Here is a 26,599-nt window from a genome sequence, read left to right on the forward strand (position 1 = left end):
GATTTACGGGGGACGAGGTCCATAGGGAGTGCAGTGGACATAATTGCCGCTTCATATAGATGCGAGAGCTGGATTGTGCTACAACCATATACCGTTGTCTCCTTCTTCCGTGCCTGCATGTAGTCTGGCGTTCGCCGCATCGGTACACGCGCAATTCCCATCCGCCATTGCGCCCCGTTATATTTACACTTTACATTCGACACCTGACCCTCGGAGTCGAATGAGACACAGTCGACAGTAACTACCTAGCCGCCACTCTCACCTGTGTCTCGGCGCGGCAAAGTACCCCAGCCCCAGCCCCGGACCCGACTCCTGCGGCAGCAAGCCCACGTCGCGCTTGAACCGCATCAGCCACTCGGGGTTATCCGCCGCCGTCTGGTTCCACGGGTCGTCGCTGTACGGTGATAGCAAACGCTAGTCAGCAAGGGGGTCTGTCTCTCGGCATATCACCACATCTGACTATATGTCAAAGCCGACGCAAAGGGGACGAACTGAGATATGAAAAATAGAAAAAATATCCTGCATGAGAAAAAAAAAAGGGGGGGCATCTGCTAGGAGTGGAAACAAACACAAAGGCTGAAGGTCAGGCAAACTCACTCGTCAAACTCGAGCCACCGCGCCTGGTACTGAATCTCCTCGTCGCTCGGCACGTGCCGGTTCGGGTTCTTGTCCGACACGGCCGCGGCCACGAACCGCGCCAGGTCGTGCGCCAGACGGCGGTACGCGTTGGCGTCGTTGGGGAAGTAGGGCGGGCGCGTCGACGCCGTCACCGCGGCAGCCAGCTGTGCGTGGTGATGGTGGCCGCGCGGTCCTCCTGCTTCCGTCGCGCTGCTGGCCCCCGCGCCAGACGGCGAGCGCGACGTGGTCGCAGTGGACGCCAGGACGGCACCCGGCGCAGTTACCGTGCTGGTGCTAGCGGTGGTGATGGTGTTGGTGTGTATGCGGTGGGCTCGGTGCGCATTGTTCATGGTGTGTAGCTGGTAGAGGCGCGACTGCTCCTCTTCGTGCGGTGGCGTTGCGGTGCTGCTGATCAATGGGGCTGGCGTGATGGCATCGTCAGCGGCAGAGAGGTCAAGGGCCCAGAGGAGGTCCATGTCGTCGTCAGTTGTGGGCAGGGAATCGAGAGGAGGGAACACGGCGGCGGGCGCAACGATGCCGTCGGTGGTGAACCCCTGATGAGTCCCCGGCAGGACGAGATCCATCTGCGCGCCTAGCGCAGCGACGTCGAGCTCCGTGTCATCGAGGGATAAAGGATGCGACACACCCACGCCCTCTGTTGCCTCGCCGTCTTCCTCATCCTCCTGATGCTCTCCCTCGGCCTCCTCCTGCGCCCGTCCTAGAGCCCTTTCCTTGACCCCTTCAAGCCAGTCTGTCGATGCGGAAATCATGCGCAGCAGCCACCCGGCGACGACGTCGGACGGTGCGCTGGACCGCTCCTCGGTCTGACGCACGATGCGCACGGCCTCGGCCTGTATCTCGCGGTTCGAAAGTGGCGCGGGCCGGAGGCGGGCGGCGCGGATAATGGCAGCGAGCAGCCGGCGCTCGAGCTCGCAGCCCTCAAAGATGTCGTCCTTGCCATTGATGCGCAGCGTCGTGAGCCGGTTCTCGGCCTGCCCGCGCACAGTCTGCAGCATGGCGCCCTGGAGGATCTCGGGCGACGCCGTGGCCAGGTCGCGCAGCCACGAAGGGCTTGTCTTGGTTGCAGCTGCGGCTGCGGCTGCCGCTTGCGCTGCTGCTCCCAGCCCTTGCGTGTTGCCGCCGGCCAGGTCCGCGCTGAGAATGATGCGGCAGGCCTCGCGCTGGACGTCGGCGTCGGGCGGCTGGTCGCCCGCGGCGTCGAGATGATTCATGACCCAGTACTGGAGCTCCATCTTGAGCAGGTCGTAAGCGGTCGAGGGCGTCCAGGGAGAGGCGCCGCCAGCCTTGTACGGGAGGGGTGAATTACGTTCGTAGTCAAGGAGGTCTGGAGTATGTATCCTCGTCAGCACCAAGGACCGAATGGGCGTTGCATGTATACAGTCTCTCCGAGAAGCAAAGGGGGAAGAATTTCAACTTACACGGAGGCATCGAATTCTCTATCGTCTGCAGCACCGCCGGGTCGAACCCCCAGTCGCCGACCCAGTCGCGCATGGTGCTCCCGGCCTTGAAGTGCTCGCCGAGGTGCTCGACGCGCATGGCCCAGTCGTCGAGGCAGCGACCGCAGAAGCCGCAGCGTGAGCGTATGGGTGGCGCCGCGGCCTTCCACGCGTCGAAGCTCGAGCCGGGGACGCCCGCCCCCACGCGGTGCACTAGCCGCAGGTGCTGCATCAGGTGGTCGCGCCGGTAAAATGTGCGCTCGTCGACACCGCGGCGGTTACAGAGCAAGAAGTTGTGTGACTCGATGTGCGCCGCATCGGGGCCTTCCTCGCCGCAAAACACGCACACGAGTGCGTCGCCACCGCCGCCCTCGTCCTCTTCCTCGTCCCATTCCCCGTCCCCATTCCCGTTCCCCCTGGGAAAAGAGGGGGAGGAGGAGGAGGCGCGGCGACGACGGTGGTGGTCGCGCCGTCGCACGGCCAGGGGCCCCGTGGGCGTGCATACCCACCGGTCCAGCGGGAGGTGCCACGTCTTCTCGTGCCGCTGCCAGTCGTACTTTGTGCGAAACTCCTCGACGCAAAAGGTGCACTGAAAGATGCCGCGCGAGGGGCGGCCGAGCGTCGACTGCCGCGCGGGGAGAAGAGTGTGATTCCTCCTACGGCGCCGGCGCCGGCGGTGGTGCTGCTGACGGGGGTGAGACGACGAACCGCCGTGGTGGGCCGCCTGGTCAAGCGGTGAGGGGGGCACGCCGAAGCTCGAGGAGCGCGACGAGGCGACAGAGCTTTCGCTGCGCGGGTTGCTGATGTTGTCGCCGCCGCCGATGCCTTGGCGGCTCAGGGACGAGCGGTTGCTAGCCGAGGCGCTGGAGCCGCCGCCGCCGCCGTCATCGGACAGGTACAGGTACGGGTAGGCGGAGACGGAGGCGGAGGCGTAGAAGGGCTCGTTGGCGGCGCGGTAGATGGCCGTCGCGGCGGCGGGCTCGTCTTCGGGGGGCGAGTTGGCCCAGCGCTGCAGAGGATCCATCATGTCCTCGAAGACGCCGGGCGTGGGGGCGCGGCGCGGCGGCTGGGGCATGACAACGTCGATGGGCGTAGAGGCGTCCATGCCAACGACGTCGCGCAGCGGCGAGGACGGGGAGGTGGCCAAGGAGGATGAGGACTGCTGCTGCCTGTTCATGTGAGCGCGCAAGACGTGCGCACTCGACGCAACGGCAGCAGCCGACGATGACATTGACGACGGCGGCGGAGGCGGGCTGCCGACCTTGATGCGGCGGCGGCGGGCGTTGGCGAACCAGTTGGCGACCTGGACGACATCGAGGCCGGTGAGGGCGCAGAGTGACTCCTTGTCGTCGCGTGTCGGGTAGGGGTGGTGCTTATTGGCGGCGAACCAGCGGCGCAGCGTGCGGACGGCGTCCTGGGTGAAGATCGGCCGTGGGCGGGTTGTTGCTGCCGTCGTTGGTGTCATCGGCATCGCCGTCATGCCGGGGCCGTATCCCGCTATGAGTCCCGGGGCCGGGTGGAGCCGGAGCCGGGGCGGGGGCCGGGGCCTGCGGCCACTCGTTGTCATCGACTTCCATGACCGGGTGTCGTCAGGTTCACAGTGTCAAGACTTGTCACGTTGCGATACGGCGTGAGAGGGATGCGCTCGGCTACCCGCGGGCGACAAAGGCGACCGGGATCGATGTGCGGTGAGCGGCGTATGTGAGAGGAGTCGCCGACGAAGCAGCGTCGTCGTCGCCGTCGTCTCCGCAACCCACCATACACGATACTCTTTGAACCACTGTGACAGTGCAGCCAGCCCCTCCCAGTCACCCGCACGCCCTTGCGGCCGCGAGCTCCGGTTTTTAACACCAAGGCCTCCCGGGGCTTGTCAAGAGTGGGGGCCGGCACCATTACATGTAGGGCGTGCGCCCGGTCCACATCACCCGCGCCTGCCGGTCCCGCTCCGAGCCAAGGGGGAGTGAGGCCCGATGCTCCGAGTCATAGCATCGGGACTTGGCTATAAAGAATTTGTTAGCCTCGGCGCAAGACAATGACACCTGTCTCGGTCGGCTAGATGTAGCTTCGACGGCCCTGTCCCTTGATGCTGCGTCGTCTGCGCGATTCCCGGTATAGTCTGTCCAACCAGAGCTTCACCATCCCATCGCATCATGGCCACGGCGACGGTGACCATGCCCGCTCCCGTCGCGGGCGTCACCACGGCGACAGCCATCGAGCTCGGTCCCCGCGGCGGCGGTATGAACAGCAGCGTCGACAATGACAATGGGGGCATTGCCCTCCAACAGCGCGCCGCTCGCCCTCTTCCTCCCTCCTCCGCCTCGTCCTCCGACACCGCCGCCGCCGACCCCGTCCTCGAGGCGTCGCGACTTGCCGACAGCACCGTGCCCGACGGAGGCTTCGAGGCGTGGTCCGTCATCGCCGCCTGCGCCGTCGTCTCCTTCTGGTTCACGGGCGTCAGCTACTCGTGGGGCGTCATGCAGTCGGCCCTCGTCGCCTCAGGTCTCGCCCCGGCCTCGACGCTGTCGTGGGTCGGCTCCCTGCCGCCTACCCTCATCGCCGCCTGCGCCGTCACCAACGCTCGCCTAGTGCGTGCCGTGGGCCTGCGCGCCGTGGCCATCGCCGGCGTCTGCATCATCGTCGCCGCCGAAGTCGCCAGCGGCTTCTGCGCCCGCAGCGTCCCAGGCCTGTTCGTCACCGCCGGGGCCATGCTCGGCCTCGGCATGAGCCTCTGCTTCACCACCTGCGCCGTCACACCCGCGCAGTACTTTCGCCGCCGGCGCGGCCTCGCCAACGGCGTCGTCTTCGCGGGCGGCGGGCTCGGCGGCGCGGCCGTCACGCTGCTGCAGGGCGTGCTGATCCAACGATTCGGCGTGGCCTGGACGTACCGCATCGTGGGGCTTGCCGCGCTCGTCACGGGTCTTCCGGCAGCGCTCGTCATCAAGGAGCGGCGGCATGCATCGGCGCCATCGTCGTCGCCATCGTACTCGGCTACGGGCGGCGGGCAGCACCTCGAGTGGCGGCTGTTCCGCGACGTGCGCTTCCTCCTCATCTTCCTGGCTGGCGCCGTCGCCACGTTCCCGCTGCTCGTGCCCGCCTTCTTCCTGCCGCTGTACGCACACGCACTTGGCCTGTCGTCGTCGGCGGGCGCCGGCCTGCTGGCGGGCTTCAACCTGTCATCGGCGCTGGGCCGCGTGCTGTGCGGCCTCCTGTCGGACCGTCTGGGCCCGCTCAACACGCTGCTGGCGACACTCGTGGTCAGCGGCGCCGGCATGCTCGTCCTGTGGCCGGCGTCGACAACAGTCGCCCCGCTGGCGCTGTTTGCCGTCCTCAACGGCGCGTCCAACGGGGGGTTCTTCGCCACCATACCGACCGTCGTGGGCAACGTGTTTGGCTCGGCGCGTGTGGCCGTCGCGCTGGGCATGGTGGTGACGGGCTGGGGGCCGGGGTACCTCATGGTGAGTCTTGCTGCTGCACCCAGCCGCGAGAATTCAGAATCCCTCGATTAATTGTGCTGCTGCTGACGGCGTGATGTGAGCAGGGCGCGCCCATCGCTGGCTACCTGCTGGATGCGTACGGCGGCCAGGACAATGGCCTGCAGGCGTATCGACCGGCCATGTTTTATGCTGGGTCTCTCGCGCTCGGGGCGGCCGTGCTGGTGGTTGTGATGCGCCTTCGCATGAATCCGTCGCTCAAGGCGAGAGTGTGAAGGAGGAGTGTTGCAATTAAATTGGCTCATGTAAATGGGTACGTGTCGGTACGTCTCACGAGGGATACGTACTATCCTGCGTGACTTATAGCAGCCCACCACCAAGTCGCGGCGTACGGAGTACACGGCGACAAGCCACCTGTGGATTTAGGCACAGGAAGTGCTACCTACCTATTGAGCAGCAGGTCCATCTCACGTCACTTCATATCGGGTAGCATAGCGCGCAGCGTTCATCTTCTGCCATGCAGAGCAAAAAGTTCTCATGAAAACTAAGGCGCGTCTTCAGCCCGTATATCGAGCATGATGAGCTTTCTCGCACCGTCCCAAGATGATTGCGCAATCCATTTCGGCTCCTGGGCTCAACCCCAGGGTAACCAACTCAACTACCTTGACATGTAACAAAAAAGAATGCGATGTCCATTGCTGCGAGGCAATGGGACGCGTGTAGTTCAAAAAACAAAGGCGTGCGGCCATCGGGAGTCGAACCCGAGTCGGCTGAATGGAAATCAGCCATGCTAACCGTTACACCATGGCCGCTTAGATAATTAGTGAGCTGCAAATGAGCGTTATACGTGTTGGGATCAAAACAAGTGGGCGCTCCAACCATCGTCAGCGCCACTTCTTTCTCTTGGCGGTCTGCTCCGCTCTCCAACTCCGCAGGGTGCCGTGCGGAGCCTATGGAGACCAATAGGTGCAGACTCGGCAGCAGCAGCAACGCCACGCTTCTACGACAGTTTCTACCGTGTGTGTGCTCGAGTCCGTGGAGTTGGCATAACACCTAACGCCGATGCTTCTTCCACGATATACAAGCACATCAATGGCTCATTATTAAGGGATGCGTGTTGTGCCGGGTCGGATCTCGGTACGCACTTGGTAAATGGTAGACTTATCCAACTTGGAACCGAAGTGTTGCACTCGTCCTGGGCCGAACCGCTCGTCCGTCCGTTACACAGCCGTCGAGGCAAAGCCCCTTCCATCAGGGCGAGGCGAGCAGTCGAAACAGGCTCTGACCCAGCCAGGACACCATCCGGATAAGATCGATAGATCCGCTCATCTCCTTCACTCGCCAATGAGCAAAAGCCAGTCCCCTCCGCGCTCCACTACCATATCCCGAACCTTCAGGAGCAGGGGACGCCGGAGGCGAGGATGGATGACAAAGATCTGAGGCTCGTAGATCTACAACCATGTCCATCGTGGCTGGCGCCAGAGCTAAACGCCGCTGCACCTTGATGTCAGTGCCGATACTACTTCGAAGTAGAGCCCACCCTCCCTCTCCGCTGCCCCACACGTCTGCATCATACAACCTCGCTCGACCAGCGGCCTATTCAGCCTGCTTTGCTTGCTAATGTCCATCGAACGCTATAGAACGGGGGGACAGCTGGCTGGGGGGGGGGGGCGCCGCGGCGACGTTAGTGCCTCGGCGCGCGAGTACGTAGACGCAGGAGCTTGCCTAGAGAGAGAGAGGCGGGAGGGAGATGGGAGAGGGGGGACGAGGGGCGGGGCGCGGAGCTAAGCATGCGGATGCTATAGTATAAAGACTGTCGCAGGCTGCCCCGACTCGATGCGATGACGACGTAGGGTGGATGACTTGGCTGCCAACATTGCCTTCATCATCTCATCGTCGCCGAAAGACACATTAATTGTATAGACGAGTCGCACGAGCCTCATCAATACGCTATGGCTAACCCTAAGATCCTCGTCGTCCTCACGAGCCACGACGAGCACACTAAGCTCCCTGGCCAAAAGACGGGCTGGTACCTTGTGAGTTTGAGCCATTGCCCCCGCCGTCCCTGCCACCTTCTGGTGTCCGTCCAGCTTCCAAGCTCGCCACCGACAATTGAGCCGGCTTGAAAGCTGGGGGGGCCACAGAACTAGCAGCAGCAGCAGCAGCAGCCACAGGGGAGGAGCATCGACGACTACGGGCCCAATCCGCAAAGCAACAAGTGCTGATGATCCCTTTCCCCCCATAGCCCGAGCTGTCGCACCCCCACGCTGTCCTCCACAAGGATTTTGAAATCGTCTCGGCCTCGCCCAAGGGCGGCAAGGCGCCCCTCGACCCCGGATCGGCCGAGGCCTTCGCATCCGACCCCGAGTCCAAGGCCTTCCTCGAGAACCACGCGCACGTCTTCGAGCAGACGCGCCCGCTCAGCGAGTTCCTCGGGCGGTCGGGCGAGTTCGCCGCCCTCTTCTACCCGGGCGGCCACGGCCCCATGTACGACCTCTACGACCACCCGGACTCCATCGCCCTCATCGAGGAGTTTGACCGCGCCGGCAAGCCCGTCGCCGCCGTCTGCCACGGGCCCATCGTCCTGGCCAAGGCGCGACGCCCCGACGGCCGGCCCCTCGTGCAGGGCCGCCGCGCCACCGGCTTCACCAACAAGGAGGAGGACATGGTCGAGCTGACCCAGCACATGCCCGTGCTGCTCGAGGACGAGTTCAAAAAGGCCGGCGCCCTGTGGGAGGCGGCGGACCCCTGGGCGGAGCGCGTCGTCGTCGACGGCAACATCATCACGGGCCAGAACCCGGCGTCGGCGCGGCGCCTCGGCGAGGAGCTGGCCAAGGCCGTTCGCGCGCAGCAGCAAAAGTAGTGGACGCACGGAGTTGGCTGACGAGAAAAGAGTTGTCAGGGCCCTAGATACAAAATGATCAAAAGTGTTACAAGCGTGAATGAAACCCAATTGACCTAATTATGGCGCTACTGCTGCTGGCCGCTGCTGCTGCTACTACTCCCTGAGAAGCCGAACGAAGCAGAGGCTGCGTTGGTGATGACCGCGCATATTGTAGAGTAAAGCGAGGCCTCAGAGCGAGGCGTGTCTTCGATGACCACCATTCGCCCCCAACACAGGCAAGACAAGCAGCCGCCAACGCTACTGGCACGCCGCGCTAGCTCGCCGCTGAAAACCCATCGCGCGTCAGAACCATTTTTTTCTTCCCCGGAACCTTGCCATACACTTCCCAAGAAATTGGTATCCAACGCGTCGGCTACGCGCATGGCGTCGTGTGCTCGTTGAATTGCCATCGCAGCTGTCGCACTTGCACGTTGTCGTCGCTCAACTTCCTCGTCTGTCCCGAGCTTCTGCACCAGAAGTGCACCCACCAAAGAAAGGGTCAGGGGGAGCCAGTAGAGACAGCGCACCGGCCAGGTGCGAAATCGTGCGAGGGCTTGATAGTAAGTTTTAAGCCCTTTAAAATTAAAGTGGGTCTACGTTCCTGTGGCGCAGTGGCTTTAGCGCGTGACTCTTATAAGCCATCCTTTTATGGATTTCTTATGGTTAGCAATGTCAAGGTCGAGGGTTCGAATCCCCCCAGGAACATCTTTTTGCTCCTCTTTCTGGCTTGAGGATCTCGTTCACGCATCTGTCAGGGGGGAAATGATCACCTGTCTCTCTTTTTGCCCATTGCCTGTGAATGACATCCCCTCGACGTCGCGCGCGGGCGCAGTTGGTAGTCAAGACTGACGAGGATGGGGGCTGACCGCAGGCCACACATGACTGATGAGTCGCCAGCCTTGGGACGAAAGGGAAGATGTCTCTCTTTTCTCACCTGGCAGCGTGGGCTAACTGGGGCGTTTCGTGGTAACAATGCATCTTCATGGCTGTACTGGCTACGGCAACGGGCGGCCTGTCAGGTGCGAGTGCATGGGCTCGTGGGAAGCCGAGCGAGCAGAGGGAATCGGCGTCCGCGAAGTGAGATGGCTGAAAAGGAACGGAAGACCATCTACTCCCGTGTCTTCATGGGCAGTGTGGTAGTCAGACTCCCATTGATCTGTTTCTTCACTGCCTCACTGCCGTGGCCAGCTAGCGTTTCCTTCCAGCATCATCATTCCTCTGCTGCTCTCTTCTTCCGTCGCCAGGCGACAGTGACAGAAACGCCAACTATGGCAGCCGAGCAACCAGGACCATGGAGACCATGCCTGGCGGCTTACGGAGTTCTATGCCTTCACGTGCTGAATGCATTACACCCGGCGAGTCTGCTCTCAGGCATACGGCTGGCTGCCTGAGGCCACTCCCCCCTGAGCGGTCGGATGCCTTACAACGCCTTACATTGAGTGCCCTGAAGTGAACAGCTGTCTGTGGCCGTGCACAGCTGTCAGTCACGTGGTACTTACGCACCACTGTTCACCCGCCCTCTTTACTGTGTTCCGTTTGAGTGCCTCCCACGGCCAGCTTCTTCCCTCTTAACTTCTCCGACCTCCATCGGCGGCTGCATCTCTCTGGCCACCAAGAGCCCCGATTCGGCCTGCAGCGTGTGTCGGACTGCGCGTTACACCTTCCACGAGCTGCGCACTCTGTGATAGTTTGACGATCTACCATCGGTCTTCCGCCATCATGGCGTTGCTGCGTCAGAATGAACCGGCATCGTTTGGGGCAGACGGGCAAGTTTCGCCACAATGCTCTGTGGTGCCTTGTTGCTAATCGCTCATAGACTGCGGGAGGATGCCCGTGCTGCCGCACTCATCATTGGCGACCCCGAAATTCTCCTCGGCAGAGACTTCGTTCGTGACAGCAAGGTCACAGTGCAGCTTCTCTCAAAAGAATGCCTAGAAGCCAAGTCTGTGGTCGGTTTTCGACTTGTATTTCCCGTTGAGGCTTCCCCCAGCAACGGTGATTGTTACTCGGAAGCCGGACAAAACTCGCTTCGATATACAATCACGGTGAAATTTCCCCATAACCAATTCCTTTGGAGCGCCGTTCTCGGCACGGAGTCAAGACCTAAAGGCCTCAGCACTCGTCTTTGTGAAGGCCGTGACATTTCAAAGCTCAGAAGTGTTCTTTTCTCCATCGAGGAGGGCCTTCATGTCGAGGTTGATGGCTTTGGAAAGCCATACGTGGGCGGTGACACCGAGTTGAGCTCCTGGCTCAATCTCGATAGCCCCATCTGCGGCTCGATAGCGCTTTCGGAGATCCTCTCTTCCAGACGGTTTCGTTTCCTGATTCCCAACGAAGATGGCATGCGCAAATTCCTCAAGGCGTGTGCTGGTCAACCGCCTAACTGGCAGGGGTACCCTTTTGGCAAAATGTGCGCCAAACGTCACTCAATCCGTTCTCAACCGTCGTTATCCCCATCGTCTGACCGATTATGAGCAGCCACACCTTTGATATGAAGAGATACCGGCGAATAATCCCCAAAAACGAGGGGTTCGGGTACGAAGCCCACTGGCGATTCGACGACGTGGAAGATTTTGTCACGTGCGTGTCTCAACCTCACATCCAAGACGTCTTCTACTTTCATGAAGACATTGTCGGACTCAGTGGTGTAAACGTCAAGGCCGCGCTACTGCCAGTCGATTCGAACGATAGTGAAGTGTGGGCTGTGCTGAATGTCACCGAGAGAATTGTGAGCCGTCCTCATCATGATGAAGTGTTCAGGCTGTTGTATTTCTAACGACGTGCAGGATAATGTTTACGCAGCCACCTGGCGTAGGCTTATGAAGAGCGCATACCCGTTCGCCGTGGTTGTCAAGCCGAATCACGGGGATCAACAATCAATCTGGGACGCCAAATTCTCCATCAGCTCCAACGTTGCGGGCATGAACCAGCCGTGGGCAATAGTGCTTCACATGAAAATTCGATCTCCTCGTCGTGCTGGACAGAAAATGACACGATTCAAGACATGGGAACAAGTTCTGAACAGCGAGTTGCACGACTAGGACACTGTCAACCTGCTCTTCGATATATCCTTGCTCCGATCAAATCAAGGTCCTTCATACCACGGTCCGTCTGCAGTTAGAAGCATCTTGAAGTCCGACAAAATCCGGGTAGAGAGCACTGCAACCCTTCTTCCTGCGCTGGCTGCCAGAGGGGTTTCAAAAGATATCAACTTGGAGTCAGCCGCACCGTGGCCGTGGGAAAGGTACACATGGGCGCAGATGCAATCTTTCCATCGCGAGTTGCTACGTGGACAGGGATTCTGGAGTGCCCGCTATGTCCCACAGTCTGCAACGGAGAGCGGCGAAGCCACCGTTGATAGGTGGTCGCGAGGTCACCTAGCCCCCGGTCTTGGCCTCCCTCCACGGGCGGACTTATTTGAGTCTGTGCCAGCAGACACGCTGAAGATGATCCTGGCGAAGCATCGGGCGACTTCATCTTCCAGGTTTCGCAATTATGCCCGGTCTGCGCAATTGGGGCTCATGGTCTTTCCTGGCTTTGCCGGGTCAGGGAAGACGACCGCCGCCAGCGTCATGGTCAACGCGATGCTGGCCAATCCGTCAATCAAGCGAGTCTATGTCTCTGCCTCCACGAACGCTGCCGTCAGCCATATTTGCCAACGTATTAACCAAATTCGAGTCGAGCTCATCAACGATCTGGACCACACGAACAGAATCTTACGGCTTTGCCAAGCGATAGTTCTTCGCGGTTATCAGCTTGAGATTGAAGAGGATCAAGTTATGCAACGATTGCGGGCTCCTCGAAACGAGCACAGATCCGGTCTGGCTGGAAACATTTGGCATCCCAGTTCCTGGACGCTGGAAAACTCGTTGGCATTCTTCACACTGCAGGCATTGGGATTCGTGAGCGACGAGATTCCAGAGCTGAGCGACAAGGGCAGCCCGCCGTTAGTGGCACTTCGAGACTCCATCGCAACGTCAGGTCAATACGCGGGATTATGGAGTCTCGCATCTGGCACAATGACGTACGAAGAGTACCAGGCTGGACAAGAGTGCTCAAAGAGCGATTTCCGCGACCTGCAATGCAAGGTTGCTTCGTGTGCGTCTGTGATATGCAGTACCCCGGAGACTTCGGCAAATACTTTTTTCGAGCCATTAAAGAGGACGAGTGACGTGATCGTCCTTAGCGCCGCGGGAGCAATGTGTCGGGCGGACGCGATCAATGTTTGGGGCAATGCATGCCGCCCCTGCATCATCGTCGGAGACTGGAGGCAAATGGAGCCGGCCATACTTTCCGCGAAAGATACGTTTGGCCTTGGCGACAACTGCTTCCAGAAGACTGGAGAGACCGTCATCCCTCGCAACAGATTCGCGAAGGACGGGCAGGCGTCCGTACTGGAACACGTCATGAGAATCGGACACCCCGTATGCAATCTGGACCATCAGTATCGGATGGCCATCGGCCAGTTTGATCTGGCCCTGAAGGTTGTATACGGGGAAGTCTCAAAGACGTACACATATGACGACTCGACAAGGTTGGTTCATCGGCCCTTGGCCGTCCAAGTGGACGCATGGCTATCCTCCGAGTACGGACTTGCTTCGCCGAAAGCCAAGTCTTATCCAGTGTTTTTCTCGAAGCCTGGAAACTGTCGGCTCTTCGAAGCCTCAACTTCTAGGTATAACGAGGAGCAAAATGGCTTCGCGTTGAACTTGTTCCGCGGTCTTTGTGGAGCCGGGATCCCTGAGCAAGCTATCAAGGTCGTCACTACCTACGGCGAGAACAGGCGACACTTGGAGAATTTATTCCGAGAGGCGTTTGCGAATGTTGCGTGCCACACTGTTGATTCGTTCAACGGGGGCATTAGCAGGATTGTAATTCTCGTGCTTTGCGTCAACCGGGCTTCTGGACCCTGCTTCATGAAGGACCCTCGCCGTCTGGCCGTCTCCATCACCCGACACACGGACCACCTTCTCGTCATTGGGGACATACATACAATGTCCTCCTATGATGGCATTGTAGGTAAAGATGACGACTCCGATTACGAAGAAAGGCGCAATGGCCCCCTGGCTCGGATGCTTTCGTGGTTCTCGAAGAAGCGTCGAGTAGTGATCATTGACGATGCTGCCCGGGGAGATGATCCACGGAACACGGTGAAGACGTACAGAACGTTCCAAAAGGGCGTGGGCTGGGTTATACCCGACAACTCTTCGAATTCGAGGCGCGAGGACAAGGGTTCGACGAGTGCGCCGAACTCTGAGGGCAGGCCGTGATCAGGATGTAGGGCCGGACGGCGAACAGGTACCTACTGCTAGCCTGACATATAGTGTGTAAGTATTGAGAATATATGACTCTTTTCCACTTTAACGTATCGCGTCTTCGAAGATCTTAAGGAAGACCGCACTATTGGGCAAGTTCCAGATGTCATTCGAAGCGGCCCTTGTGCACCGAACCACTGTTGCCTCACAATACGGTAAGCCACTGAGTTATTGACGGGGGGTACAGGTGCCCTGGCCAGATCGACCGTTGAGCAATGAAATGAGCCACCAAGACAGTTGACATGCTGGAAGGGCAGCATAATGGGCTCCATTCCGAACTCGTCTCGGACCCGTTCCGCAAACCGCACGTTTCTCTCCTCGACGAAGATACGCTTGTCATCTAGACTCAGTCCATTCAAGACTAACCACGCCGAGCATGTATATGCGGGGGGGCCATCCGGATCGTTCTTCGCTTCGAACGGATACGCGTTCAATTCCCAATCTTTAAAAACTGCATGCTGGCGGAGTCTCTCCTCGGTGACATACTTGGGAGAGTACACAATCAGTCCATGACGGAGTGGAAGGATGGTGGTGTCGATATGCATGTTTCCTGGCCGCATCACAGTGTCCAAGAGTTCGAGTGTGTACCCCTCCGGGAGCACGGATTTGACGTAGCCGACTCCGCCCTCGTTGGTTACGTGACTGAGCTGTCCTATGATGGTTTTGCCAAACCGCATGAAGTCGGCAGTATCGAATGCTATCCGACTGTTGTTGATGGACATTGTGACACCGCGGGTGTCACCAGAGTTCTTGCTCATTGACTCGGCTACGCCGTCGTAAATTGTGTCACGGCCAATTAATCGCGGTACGCCCGGACAATCGTTGACGATCCCGCCGCGGTGAAGTCGGCCAATATTTCCGAGTAGCCAAGATCGATTTCGTGGCGACGGCACCCAAAGGCAAAGGCGGACTCTATGAGGGTGTTGCCCACGGTCGTCAAAGCATCTCGAGACATGGAGCCAGTGTAACCGCCAGCTTTGACCCAGTCGACTTCCTTGGGGCGATACACACGGACGCCATGCTGCTCCAGGACGGACGCAAAGTTGTCAAGTTCCTTCTGGGCATTTTCGACGACATGCGCCGGGAAGTGATTGTGGAGTTTGAACTCGTCCCAATGGCCCTCTGGCATGATGGACGAAATGACATGAGGTGGCTCGGCTGGAAAGGCCGAGTGTTCGGCTCACCCAACGAGGACGGACTTCAGCGGAGACCACTCATCGTCGGCCGAGATGAGCACAGTCTTGTCAACAGTCATGGCGAGATGCGGGTAAAAGAAGCCTGGTTCAGTAATGCTCCCGAATCGATAACTTGTATAGAGACAGTATGTGATTGTGACGCCTCAGCGCAGCAGCACACACAAGGGCTTTTTATGGCTGGGAGAGTGCCGACTGAATGTCCCTTCGCGACACCAAAGCCCGAATTCTTTCCTTTCAGAGCCGGTTCACTCATCCTGACCCAAGTGAATTCTGCGAGGGATCAGCGTGCAGTGCCGGGGCCAGTGTTTGACTCGGCTCGGCAAAAGAAAAGCTAGTCAAAAGTGTTGCTTCATGCTCGATGCACCGAGCACCAATTGCAGCTCGGTGGAAGGATGATAAGCGAATGTTGGCGATAGTCCTGTAGCCATACAGTACTTACACGGCTCGACAGGGTGAGGTTATTACGTTGCATGACGACCGACAGAGATGCCCGAAATGGCTTCTCAACCGCATGTCAACAGACAGCTGAAATGTTCGCATGCGGTAAGAAACACATGTTGTGCTGACGACGCTTTCCCTGATGCCGTTACTGGTCATGCTGCTAAACCACAAACTGCCTGGGACGGTTGAAACAGTAGTCGCAGGGTGAGTGTAGAACACAGCAACTGAGTGCATGCTGTGCGCACAACGGTTAAAGTGGGCTGAGCAGATCAAACAGAATGATCAGATCCACGCATATTTAATGGCGCAAACTAGCAAGGATGCCTATGTGACATAACCTTGGGCCAGGACGACTCGATGAAAGCAGCATGCACTGCATGCTGCTCTATCGCGTTAGGCTCTCATGAAGAAGAGTGAAAAGCGGTGCTCCCACCTCTACATGTAGGTAGTGCCAGTTGTAGCAATTGCCTGCTGCGTAGGGGGGGTGTTAGATCCGGCCACTACATATACTGTACATGAGCTCTTGCCTCGGCTCTTCCCGTGTCATCAAACTCTTATGTAAGAATGCACGAGACACAGGTCTGTCGACGTGCGTGTCTTAGTGGCCTTTTCGCGCGCCACGATGCCGCAAGGACCAGGCCCACATGCATGCATGAGCTGGAGTTGCATGCCTTTCCGCGTGAGGAAGTGAAGGGAGGGAGATTTTGAGCACCTCGCTATCGACTTGTTTGTCGCAATTGTTTCGCCAGTTGTTGTCCCCTAGGGCCAGTGGCGCCATAGGAAGCAGCTGCAGCTACACCCATTGCCTTAGTTTCTCGGCAGGGCCGTAGCGTAGTTCCCTCTTGTCTCCATTGTACATGGTGACAGATCGACAGCAGAGTTGCAAAATTGTAAAGCTACTCTTGCAGGTCACAACATCCGATTCTATTCTGGAAGAGAGCGGCGGAACAGCCTTGTGCTTCAAACTGGATGGCTCCCTGGATCTGGACAGAGTGCATCATACGAATCTGAAATCTTTACACGAAATAGCTATGATTCTGCTGTACTTCAAATCATCATTGGTTGCCCGCTACTCGATTACATTCGGTGTTCAATGCAATGCACATGCTAAAGTATAGCCGCCACGTCCTTTTCGACTGTGTCGTATGTGTCCTTTAGTAATCTCATCATGCTGTCAAAGTCCTCATCGGACATGTTATATGGCGGAGCGATGATAACGTGATCACCTTTGGCTCCGTCCGCGGTGCCAGCCCTTGGGTACATGGCTCGTCCCCGCCTCAGCGCCTCATCCAACATCCTCCACGTAAAGCGGAGTCCTGGTTCGAACGGCTCCTTGGTCGCTTTGTCCTTGACAAACTCGATGCCCCAAAACAGCCCTTTCCCGCGGATGTTGCCGACGTATTCGCAGTCACCAAATGTCGTGTTGAGAGAATTCTTGAGCCACTTGCCTTTGGTTGCACATCGCTCGATGAGGCGGTCCCGGCGAAGCACCTTCTGGACTGCCAGGGCGGCAGCGCAACCAACCCCATGGGCTTGGCACGTATGCGAATGAACAAACCAGGCGCTTCCACTTTGGAATCCTCTGACGACTTTCTCGTGGACAAGAACGGCACCCATTGGAGCGAACCCGCCACCCAGGCCCTTGCCCATGGTCATGAGATCAGGGTATACACCTTCGCCTTCCTGCTCAAAGGCAAAATAAGTGCCTGTCCTACCACTGCCACACAGGACCTCATCTAGCAGGAGCATGATGCCGTATTTGTCACACAGCCGGCGAACACCTTGGTAATATCCCTTGGGTGCCGTAAGACATCCTGCCGTGGCACCACCAACTGGCTCGGAGATGAATGCCATGACTTTCTCTGGGCCTTGAGCTTGAAACTCGTCGTCTAGCTCCTAAACCAATCTCGAGCCATAATCTTCGTCCGATTCGCATTGCAACTGTCCTCGGTAGGCATACGTTGGGCTCACAATGCTCACGTTATTGAGCATCAGGGCCCCCTCGAACGGAGCTCTTCGCGAGACATGGCTCCCAACGCTCATCGCCCCAATCGTATTCCCATGGTATGACCGGTGTCGTGACATAATGTGCGTTCGGTTCGATTGGCCAATCTCAACATAGTATTGCCGTGCAAGTTTGAGAGCAGAGTCCACCGCCTCGCTGCCGGAGCAGACGAAAAATGCCCGACACAGCCCGTGCGGTTTTCCATGAAGAATGCAGTCGGCCAAATCCTCTGCCGCTCGCGTCGTGAAGACCACCATATGCGTGTAACACACCTTGGTCATCTGCTCCATGACGGCAGCCCGTACATCAGGGTCGTTGTGGCCTATTATGGCAACAGCAGCGCCGGTGCAAGCATCGAGGACGCGCTGGCCGGTGGACAGAGTCATATAAGAACCCATGGCAGAGGCAATAGTTAGGGGGATCGAAACGAGTGAATTGTGCAAAACGCACGATGCGTCCAGATTGTCCTTTCTCTCGACACCATTGGTTGTTGTTTCCTGCTTCTTTTGCACCATAGTTGAGGAACTGGAAGCGACTGCGTCTTTCATGATGACCAAGTAGATGGTGTATGAGAGCGTTTTTCTCGAAGGTAGATGTTCGTGAGTGGATTGAATAGACGCACAATTACAACAAGAGGAGGCTTTGGCAATGATGGCAAGGTATCCGGACAACATGAAACTCAAGTTAGTTCAATGATGAAGGGCACGCTGTTACTGTTTGCACTGCAGTTCCCTCACCAACCTGAGAAGCCCAATCGGATTCTGACACGTCTGCTTGTTGTAGGTCATATCCCGTTCCATTCAACGTGGTGGGCGATCTCACCAATATCCAGGGTGAGAGCTTTGCCATGCAAGTGCCGTGACCTGCGTCCTGCGACTCGCACTGGACCGGTGTATGACGTGAAGTGCGGCAAGGGTGTCAGGTCACTCACAGGCATACGTATCGCCAACAACAGCCGCATTGCGATATTGGGGCGGCTTGTGGTTTCTTGTGGTGTCCGGGGCTTCTGCCGTGCCGCCCTTCATGCCCCCAGCCGCATGTGGCTGTATTACTGTTGGTGCTACACCCGTGTGCGGGCAGAAATTTATTCCTCGCCCCGTGTTGCATAATCAGCTCGCGTAACGATACGTTTGATAGAGGTGGTGAAACCGGATTCATGTCCGGTGGTTGTTCCATGTTTCTCCTTTCGGTATTGCGCATTCAGTTCTGTTCGTGTTGGGAAAAGCTAAAGATGGTGTAAGAGGCTGTACTGAGTTTGTTCAACAAGAAGATGCCTTCGTGTTGTCTATCTAAAGCCAAGGAAGGAAAGGAGAGGAAAGGGGCCGCCAGGCTGCAAGCTTGTGCTCCAGGATCGGCCCAATTGTCGTTGCAGATCGACAGGGGTTTGGGACTGCAGGACTGGCAAAACCGGATCCATATCCCTGGGTATTCGCCCGTGACAAATGGTAAGGGGTACATACCTATATACTTGCTTTAGCGTGCGAACTCTTATGGATATTACGGCAGGTAACATGAAAACGTGTCTCGGGTTTCCCGGCGAAGTGCTCCTCTAATACACAAGGGCTGCTCTGTAAACGGGGCCATGACTCGCCATGACCGGCTTCAATCGCTGTATGGCTGGCGTCCTCCCTGTGGCATGGAGACGCATTGGCGGTCATCCAGTATTCATCACCTTTTGCAGGCTTCGAAGCCTTAGCGCAAGAATATATATTGAGGTTGGCAAAGATTTAACGCAGGGGACCCCGTAGGACGTGTCTTGGGCAGGTTGGACAGTCCAGAGACCTTTCTATCTAACGTGACAAGCTTTCTTCACACATCATCACCACACCAGGTCAACGGCAGGATCCATAGGATGGCGTCCATTCCTTCAAAAGACGCACACATGTCACTCAAGGCCTTTAACGACACTGATGATGCCACGACTCTGGGCCATTGCCTCCACCGTCTGGTCGAGGATCGTGCGGCCTACTGCCCGACAAACCTTGCTCTTACCTGTGCCGACTCCAGTCTCACCTTTCAGGAGCTCAATACTGCCGCAAATCATCTCGCCAGAGTGCTGGTATGCCAGGGTGTTGGGCGAAATGACTTGGTCGCCGTGGCCCTGGATCGCAGCGTTGGCCTTGTGGTAACGCTGTTGGCGGTGCTGAAGACGGGGGCCGCGTTTGTGCCCATTGATCCGGAGTTTCCAGCAGAACGCATCAGTCACATGCTCAGTGACGCTACACCAAAGATTGTCGTCGTCTCAGCTGGAACAGCGAGGCTTATGAAACTCTGGTCAAATATCTGTTTGTGTGTCGACGAGGAACACGGCCAGTTGACAACGTCACCTGCTCAACGTACCAACCTGGATCTGGATGTGCAGCCAGACGACCTCGCCTATGTCATATACACGTCAGGCTCAACTGGAAAGCCTAAGGGGGTAGAGATCAGCCATGGGGCATTATGCAATTTGTTGTTGTCGATGAAGAAGGTACTACAATGCACTTCGGAGGATCGCCTACTGGCCGTGACCACTGTTACGTTCGACATTGCGGCACTAGAGTTGTTCCTACCGCTACTATGCAGCGCCACGACGGTAGTTGCTGAGTCACGACAAGTCAAAGATATAGGCGCACTGCGTGGGGTGCTGGAGAGCCAGGCCATCACCATGATGCAAGCAACGCCAGCGTCTTGGCAGATGCTCCTGGACTCGGGCTGGCGTGGTACTTCTTCGCTAAAGAAAATACTCTGTGGTGGTGAGGCGATGACGGAACAACTCGGCACCCGCCTCCTTGCATGTGGTGGTGCCGTGTGGAACTTATACGGACCGACTGAAGCCACGGTGTGGGCAAGTGTTTGGAGGGTGCGACCAGCCGAACATGTCATCATTGGCAAACCTTTAGCCAACTACCGACTCTACGTTCTGGATGAGTCTCTGGCGCCTGTTCCGCCTGGAGTCTCTGGTGACCTCTATATAGGCGGCGCCGGCCTGGCTCGCGGCTATCACAACAAGCCAGAGCTCACACGAGCCAGCTTCCTCGACAGCGGGCGTGAAGACTTGAGGGGACGCATATACCACACCGGCGACATCGCCTGCTTCTCTGCCAACGGGGAGCTGAGAGTGCTAGGCCGCGCGGATAACCAGGTGAAGGTCCGAGGCTATAGGATAGAGCTAGGTGATATTGAGGCAGCCATCACAAGCCACCCGGGTGTCTCTGGGGCGGTGGTTGTCGCTCGCAAAGATCAGCTGTTTGCGTACTGCATCCGGTGTGTCGGCCACAACTATGAGACGCCTTCGCACCAAGACAAGGCACTGGGAACGGCAGTCACCATGGACGCCATGCTCCGCCCATGGTTGGCCAAATACCTCCCATCCTACATGATGCCCGCTTTCTTTGTGGAATTGGAGGCCTTTCCCTTGACGCCCAACAACAAAATCGACCGCAAGGCTCTCCCTAGCCCGTTTGCTGAGCAGAGCCTTGATGCCTCTCGAGAATCTTCCTTTGAGTGCGGCACGGGCTCTGTCGGGGAGCTTGAGCGACGCATCGTGGCCATCTGGGCCCGCGCTCTGGATCATGGTAGCATCAGTACCAAGGACAACTTTTTTCAGGTTGGTGGCAACTCTCTACGCCTCATCCAAGTCCAGGCCGAACTGGAAAAGCTTCTAAGCCGACCAATTTCGACAGCTAAACTGCTCGAGCACTACACCGCCGAAGCATTAGCGGCATATCTGGTTGGAGGCGACATGAACAGCCCAGTGCAGATCCCGTCCACAGGTTATGGACCCGCGGCTGCAACAGGTGAAGTCGATGCCATCGCCATAGTCTCTCTGGCGTGTAGGCTTCCTGGAGGTGTTACTACGCCTGAAGAATTCTGGAAGCTGCTTGATGCAGGTGGTGACGCGATTACGGACGTACCTGAGGATCGGTGGAATGCTACCGAGCTATACGATCCGGACCCAGATGTCCATGGGAAAACATATTGTAGCCAGGGGGGATATCTCAGCTCCATCGACTCCTTCGACATTTCATTCTTTGGCATCTCTCCCCGGGAAGCGCAAGAAATGGATCCCGTGCAGCTGCTGGTGCTGGAGATGTGCTGGGAAGGGCTCGAACGAGCCGGCTATCCGCTCGAGAAGCTGCGCGGAAGCCGCACAGGCGTGTACATTGGCGTCAGCAACATGCCAGCCCACCAAAACTATACCCGGCCCTTGGAAGACCTCAACGGATATACCGCCACGGGCAGCTCCGGCGCAACGCTCTCGGGCCGCGTGTCCTATGCGTTGGGCCTGGAGGGGCCTTCCATGACGGTAGATACGGCGTGCTCGTCTTCGCTAGTAACGACAGACCTTGCCTGTGCAGCGTTGCGCCGCGGTGAATGCGATATGGCGGTTTCGTGCGGAGTTACGCTGATGCTTACCCCTGGGCTTCATGTGGAGTTTTCTCGGTTGCGAGGCATATCGCGGGACGGGCGGTGCCGAGCCTTTTCGGACGATACAAATGGAACTGGCTGGGCCGAGGGGTCGACAGCTGTGGTGCTTCGGAGGCTCCCAGACGCCCAGCGCGACGGCGACGCGATCCGCGCCGTCGTGCGAGGCAGTGCCGTTAACCATGGGGGACGGAGTGCGAGTTTGACGACACCCAGCGGCCCGGCTCAACAGCGACTTATCCGTGATGCTCTTGCCTCTTCGCGCCTCGAGCCAGGTGACATTGACTATATCGAGGCACATGGCACCGGAACCAAGTTGGGGGATCCGATCGAAGGGGAGGCGTTGGCCGCCGTCTTTGGGAGCCATTCAGGGGCTGATAGGAGTCCGCTATGGGTCGGCTCGGCCAAGTCCAACATTGGCCATACCCAAGCAGCCGCAGGCCTGGTGGGCGTCCTGAAGGTTGTTTTGGCGCTGGAGCATGAGCTGATTCCCCGTACGTTACACATTAGCGAGCCCACGAGAGCGGTGGACTGGCAGGGCGCAGGCATGGCGCTGGTGCAACAAGAGAGACCCTGGCCGCGTGATGAGCGTCGTCTGCGCCGCGCTGGTGTCAGCTCGTTTGGAATAGGGGGTACCAACGCACATGTGGTCATCGAAGAGGCTCCAGTGGGAGTGGAAGCCTTGCCATCAGGTGCCAGCGAGACTGAACTGCCACCGCCGCTGGACTCGCTTCCGTTTCTCATCTCGGGCCACACAGAAGAAGCCCTGCGTCAACAGGCTACTAAACTGTGGCACTTTCTAGGCGACGACAACATTGATCAAAGTCGCCTTGGTCCTTTAGCCTACTCACTGGCCACTACCCGGACACATTTTCGGCATCGGCTGGTTCTCATGGCACAGAGTAAGGCTGCTTTACGGGACCAATTAGCCGCGGCCGCAGTGCGTCAGGGTGTCCCATCTGTACATACACGCCCCCTGGCCATGCTCTTCACTGGTCAGGGCAGCCAGCTACCGGGCATGGGTCGAGATCTGAGCCAAGTGTATCCGGTCTTTAGAGAGTCGCTGGAGGTGACGGCCGCTCACTTCACTCTGGAGCGACCACTGCTCGACATCATGTGGGCAGACGCCGATAATCCAGACGACGTTGCATTGCTCAACCGCACCGACTTTGCCCAAGCTGCTCTTTTTACTCTTGAGGTTGCCCTCCTTCACTTATGGCGGAGTTGGGGCGTGGAGCCTCATGTCGTCCTGGGGCATAGCCTCGGCGAGTTCGTCGCTGCGTACGCTGCTGGGATACTGGATCTTTCTAGTGCTTGCCGGCTCGTTGAGGCGCGTGGTCGTTTGATGCAGACCTTGCCCCGAGGCGGCGGCATGGTCTCCGTAGAAGCCCATGCTAGCGAGGTAGCTGCCATGATCGACGAGTTGGGCTTCAACGGCATGATCGATGTAGCCAGTCATAATACGCCGACGCAAACCGTCATATCGGGGGACATTGACATCACGGAGAGGATGGCTGCGTATGTCGCCGGACTAGGCCGCAAAGTTAAGCCTCTCAATGTCTCTCATGCTTTCCATTCGCACCACATGGATGGCATGCTCGCTGAGTTTCGAGCCGTTGTCGAAACGATCCAGTTCTACCCACCCAGACTCGCCATCGTCAGCAGCGTCACCGGCCAGCTAGCCGAGCCAGGCGAGCTCGAAACGCCTCACTACTGGGTGGAACAGGCCCGAAGGGCTGTCCGCTTTAGTGATGCCATCGCCGCCATTCTCGACATGGACATTGGCATATTCGTTGAGCTGGGGCCCCAGCCTGTACTATCTGGCCTCGGCGCGGCATGTCTAATAAGTGCCAGCAAGCACAGGCCTTGTACCTGGCTGCCATCTCTCCATGGTCGCAAAAGCGGCACCTTGACCATTCAAGGTAGTGTCGTGGCCCTGCACGCTTTGCATGTCCCAGTGGACTGGGCCGCCTACTTCAAGCCTTTTGGCTACGTGAGAGTCGAGCTGCCGACGTATGCTTTTCAGCGCGAGCGCGTTTTGTCACTCTCCAGGTCTCTACCACAGGGGGGTCAGTCTGATGTAAATGTTGGTGGAAACATGAACCTGAAGAGCGAGAGCAGTATGTCGCTTCCACTGAGCGGAAACACCGACCTTCGCATCTCACTGCGGTATGCTGCTCCCATGCAGCACGACACAATCGTCCAGTCTGTCGTCAGGGAAGTGGTGGCCGACACACTAGGCATTTCGTCCACCGACGAGGTTGACATTGACAGAACCTGGCAGGACAACGGCATCGACTCGGTGATGGAGCCTCAGATGCGCACCAGATTGGCGGCTGCGACGGACATGACCTTACCAGCCAACGTCACGACTGAGCATCCCAACCTCAGGGCCTTTTCCGAGTACCTTTTACATTTAATGCGGAGAGACTCAGTCGATTCCGAGTCTACCGAAACGGGATCCAGTTACTTCGACTCGCCCACACAAGGCTCTGCCATCTTTTCAGAGACGGAACTCTCGCGAACAGGGGAGCTTGAAGACAGCTTGACGTTTGATAACGCTGTCCAGCATCCAGGGGTGCCAAAGTCGGTGTTCCTCACGGGCGGTACAGACTTTGTGGGCGCCTTTCTGCTGCAGAGTCTTCTCGAACTGGGTATTACGGCTCACTGTCTTGTGCGGGCTGAAAACACAGGCGAGGTCATGGAGCGATTAGAGGCCACCCTCGAAGGTTACAGCTTGTGGAGGCCACAATACAAGCCCCTCGTCAGGCCTGTGGTCGGGGACATGACGCAGCCGAAATTCGGCTTGAGTGCGGAGGCTTTCAGACACTTGGCAGACAATGTCGACGCCATCTGCCACTTTAACACTTTAGCAGACTATTCTCGACGACCTTGGGACGACTGCATCGGTCCCGATGTGGTGAGCACCCGTGAGGTTCTGCGCCTGGCATCGCAAGGAAGTAGTAAATCTATCCATTTCATCTCGACCTCCGCCACCCCGTCGAAGCATTTAGACCTGGACACATGCCCTGATGAGAGACAACAGAGTCATGTCACCTCCAAGTCGATGGCAGAGCACATGGTGGCAGAGGCGCGACTGCGCGGCGCCAACGCTTCCATATACCGACTGCCCTTGATCTTTGCATCTTCAGATACTGGCATCTACGAGCCTGGCATCGAAGACGTCCTGCACTGTCTCATTGTTGGGAGCTTGGAGACGGGCAGGTACCCGAGCCTGGATGCCGACCTCTCTGCCGTGATGCCCGTTGACTACCTCTGCACAAGCCTCGCGTCCATCATGGTTCAGCAGCCCCGGCTCATGGGCTGTGACGTGGACTTTGAGAATCCACAGGCATTACGGTTTGACGACTTCTTCTCCATGATGGGGGCCGGCGCACACGAGGGCTGAATGACCGTTGTGCCTCTTGTTGAGTGGCGGCAGCTTGTCACGGCGCGCGCTGTGTCGCGTCCGACCGGTATGCTCGCCCATGTTGCTGATTTATTGTGCCGGTTTACCGATGAAGCCATGCTTGCAACTCTCAAATATACGGACTTGAGGAGTGAGCCCATCCCGGGCGACGACCGCATCTGGGGTAATGACCTGTATCCGCCTCCCGTGATTGACGAGACCTACGTCGGCAAATATTTGGCTCGCATGGGCACGGAGCGAACGCTGGCATCCAACGACGTCGAGAGCAAGCAACTTGACTTGTTAAGCGCTTCACCACCAACATGGCTTAACCATCCCTCACACATTATACCTGGAAAATACCCCAAAGCGCTCTCCCCTCCTCGCCGCATCTTAGCCCCTTCCCTCAACTTTTACCCCCCGGATTCCCCACCAAACCTCTTTCCATCCGCCCTGAGCTTCTTCACAAGTATTCCGTGGTGCTCCCGTCTGATTCATGATGGTTCGCCCACGTGCGGCCGAATTCCTGGACATGGCCAGGCCATCACCTTCATCCCTCAGTGCTTCAACCCAGCTAGCTCGCGGCACGAGCAATTCATTGGAGATACACTATCCCACGGGTACAGCAGAGCTGGCGCCGCCGCCACCACAGAAGAGACGGCAAGCAGCCTCCTCGACAGAAAACAACCCCCTCTACGACACATGCTTTCGCTTTTCCGGCCCAGCGACGACTCACATCTCCACGATCCAGCGAGGCCCATCCTGCGCGTTGCTACGTTGTTTGCCTTTGGCGCGGGCACTTCTGGCTATGAAGGCATTCTTCACGGCGGGCTGATTGCAACGCTGCTCGACGAGAGCCTCGCCATTGTCAACGAACTCAACTCGGCCCTTGGCAAGATAGGCTCCGTGTTTACGACTGTCAGCGTTACGGCGTCCCTGAATATCAGATTTCTAGCGCCCGTGCCGGTGACCGAAGAAGCCGTGTGCGTGACAACCTGGATAGACGACGTTCAAAGCCGCAACACCATCATGAAGGGGGAGATGACTGGTTCCAATGGGGACAAGTTTGCCACAGTGGAGAGCGTCTGGGTTGCCGTTGGTGCTGGCAATTAGTCCGACACTTGACATGTCGGTGAAACGCCCTGAATGCAATCAGATTTGTATAATTGGAACATTGTCCGCAGGTGCAAGAGATGAGACACATGTCTCCGAACAGACACGGGGCCCTGGAGGAGTTGTAAATGCTGCGTGAAGATCATTTGCTCACGTGTAACAGTTCTGACCGCGGGTTTTTGTGGCGTATATCTGCTTGTTGGTACCTCGCGAACTTGGGGCGAGCATTCCGAAGACGCCTTTACAACTTCTTTAGCCGACAAGAGCACCTCTCACTTGTAAGCCGCGAGCTCTCGATCCAATGGCAACAGAGCTAACGAGCG

The 26,599-nt window shown here is 57.9% G+C and overlaps 9 protein-coding genes and 2 non-coding genes across 11 annotated transcripts; 7 read left to right on the forward strand and 4 right to left on the reverse strand.

Annotated features, from left to right (window-relative positions):
• Positions 1-52: 52 nt before the first annotated feature.
• JDV02_005755 (uncharacterized protein) lies at positions 53-3,642 on the reverse strand (the record flags this gene model as incomplete). Its single annotated transcript, XM_047987074.1, has 3 exons — positions 53-394; positions 598-1,963; positions 2,058-3,642. 3 exons carry the CDS (start codon positions 3,640-3,642, stop codon positions 259-261), a joined length of 3,087 nt encoding a protein of 1,028 aa, XP_047843058.1. The 3' UTR covers positions 53-258.
• Positions 3,643-4,133: 491 nt separating this feature from the next.
• Positions 4,134-5,970, forward strand: JDV02_005756 (uncharacterized protein). Its single transcript, XM_047987075.1, has 2 exons — positions 4,134-5,530; positions 5,614-5,970. The coding sequence occupies exons 1-2, from the start codon at positions 4,226-4,228 to the stop codon at positions 5,779-5,781; spliced, it is 1,473 nt and encodes a 490-aa protein (XP_047843059.1). The 5' UTR covers positions 4,134-4,225; the 3' UTR covers positions 5,782-5,970.
• A 276-nt stretch (positions 5,971-6,246) lies between these two features.
• JDV02_005757 lies at positions 6,247-6,318 on the reverse strand. Its single transcript has one exon. It is a non-coding gene; the product is annotated as a tRNA-Gly (tRNA).
• A 1,036-nt stretch (positions 6,319-7,354) lies between these two features.
• JDV02_005758 (uncharacterized protein) lies at positions 7,355-8,478 on the forward strand. Its single transcript, XM_047987076.1, has 2 exons — positions 7,355-7,542; positions 7,752-8,478. Exons 1-2 carry the CDS (start codon positions 7,459-7,461, stop codon positions 8,367-8,369), a joined length of 702 nt encoding a protein of 233 aa, XP_047843060.1. The 5' UTR covers positions 7,355-7,458; the 3' UTR covers positions 8,370-8,478.
• A 509-nt stretch (positions 8,479-8,987) lies between these two features.
• On the forward strand, positions 8,988-9,095 carry JDV02_005759. Its single transcript has one exon. It is a non-coding gene; the product is annotated as a tRNA-Ile (tRNA).
• Positions 9,096-10,171: 1,076 nt separating this feature from the next.
• Positions 10,172-11,431, forward strand: JDV02_005760 (uncharacterized protein; the record flags this gene model as incomplete). The annotated part of the gene is made up of 3 exons (XM_047987077.1): positions 10,172-10,800; positions 10,869-11,118; positions 11,177-11,431. 3 exons carry the CDS (start codon positions 10,172-10,174, stop codon positions 11,429-11,431), a joined length of 1,134 nt encoding a protein of 377 aa, XP_047843061.1.
• Positions 11,432-11,911: 480 nt separating this feature from the next.
• On the forward strand, positions 11,912-13,708 carry JDV02_005761 (DNA helicase; the record flags this gene model as incomplete). Its single annotated transcript, XM_047987078.1, has 2 exons — positions 11,912-12,924; positions 13,066-13,708. 2 exons carry the CDS (start codon positions 11,912-11,914, stop codon positions 13,658-13,660), a joined length of 1,608 nt encoding a protein of 535 aa, XP_047843062.1. The 3' UTR covers positions 13,661-13,708.
• Positions 13,709-14,501: 793 nt separating this feature from the next.
• On the reverse strand, positions 14,502-15,582 carry JDV02_005762 (Glycine amidinotransferase; the record flags this gene model as incomplete). The annotated part of the gene is made up of 2 exons (XM_047987079.1): positions 15,341-15,582; positions 14,502-15,248 (listed from the first exon to the last, which is right to left on the reverse strand). The coding sequence occupies exon 2, from the start codon at positions 14,832-14,834 to the stop codon at positions 14,502-14,504; it is 333 nt and encodes a 110-aa protein (XP_047843063.1). The 5' UTR covers positions 14,835-15,248; positions 15,341-15,582.
• Positions 15,583-16,449: 867 nt separating this feature from the next.
• Positions 16,450-17,091, reverse strand: JDV02_005763 (putative secondary metabolism biosynthetic enzyme; the record flags this gene model as incomplete). The annotated part of the gene is made up of 1 exon (XM_047987080.1): positions 16,450-17,091. One exon carries the CDS (start codon positions 17,089-17,091, stop codon positions 16,450-16,452), a length of 642 nt encoding a protein of 213 aa, XP_047843064.1.
• A 2,903-nt stretch (positions 17,092-19,994) lies between these two features.
• On the forward strand, positions 19,995-25,163 carry JDV02_005764 (Type I Modular PKS; the record flags this gene model as incomplete). Its single annotated transcript, XM_047987081.1, has 1 exon — positions 19,995-25,163. One exon carries the CDS (start codon positions 19,995-19,997, stop codon positions 25,161-25,163), a length of 5,169 nt encoding a protein of 1,722 aa, XP_047843065.1.
• Positions 25,164-25,280: 117 nt separating this feature from the next.
• Positions 25,281-26,276, forward strand: JDV02_005765 (uncharacterized protein; the record flags this gene model as incomplete). The annotated part of the gene is made up of 1 exon (XM_047987082.1): positions 25,281-26,276. The coding sequence occupies one exon, from the start codon at positions 25,281-25,283 to the stop codon at positions 26,274-26,276; it is 996 nt and encodes a 331-aa protein (XP_047843066.1).
• Between the last annotated feature and the right edge of the window lie 323 nt (positions 26,277-26,599).

This window comes from Purpureocillium takamizusanense, chromosome 5, assembly GCF_022605165.1.
Source record: "Purpureocillium takamizusanense chromosome 5, complete sequence".
Taxonomy (NCBI): Eukaryota; Fungi; Ascomycota; class Sordariomycetes; order Hypocreales; family Ophiocordycipitaceae; genus Purpureocillium; species Purpureocillium takamizusanense.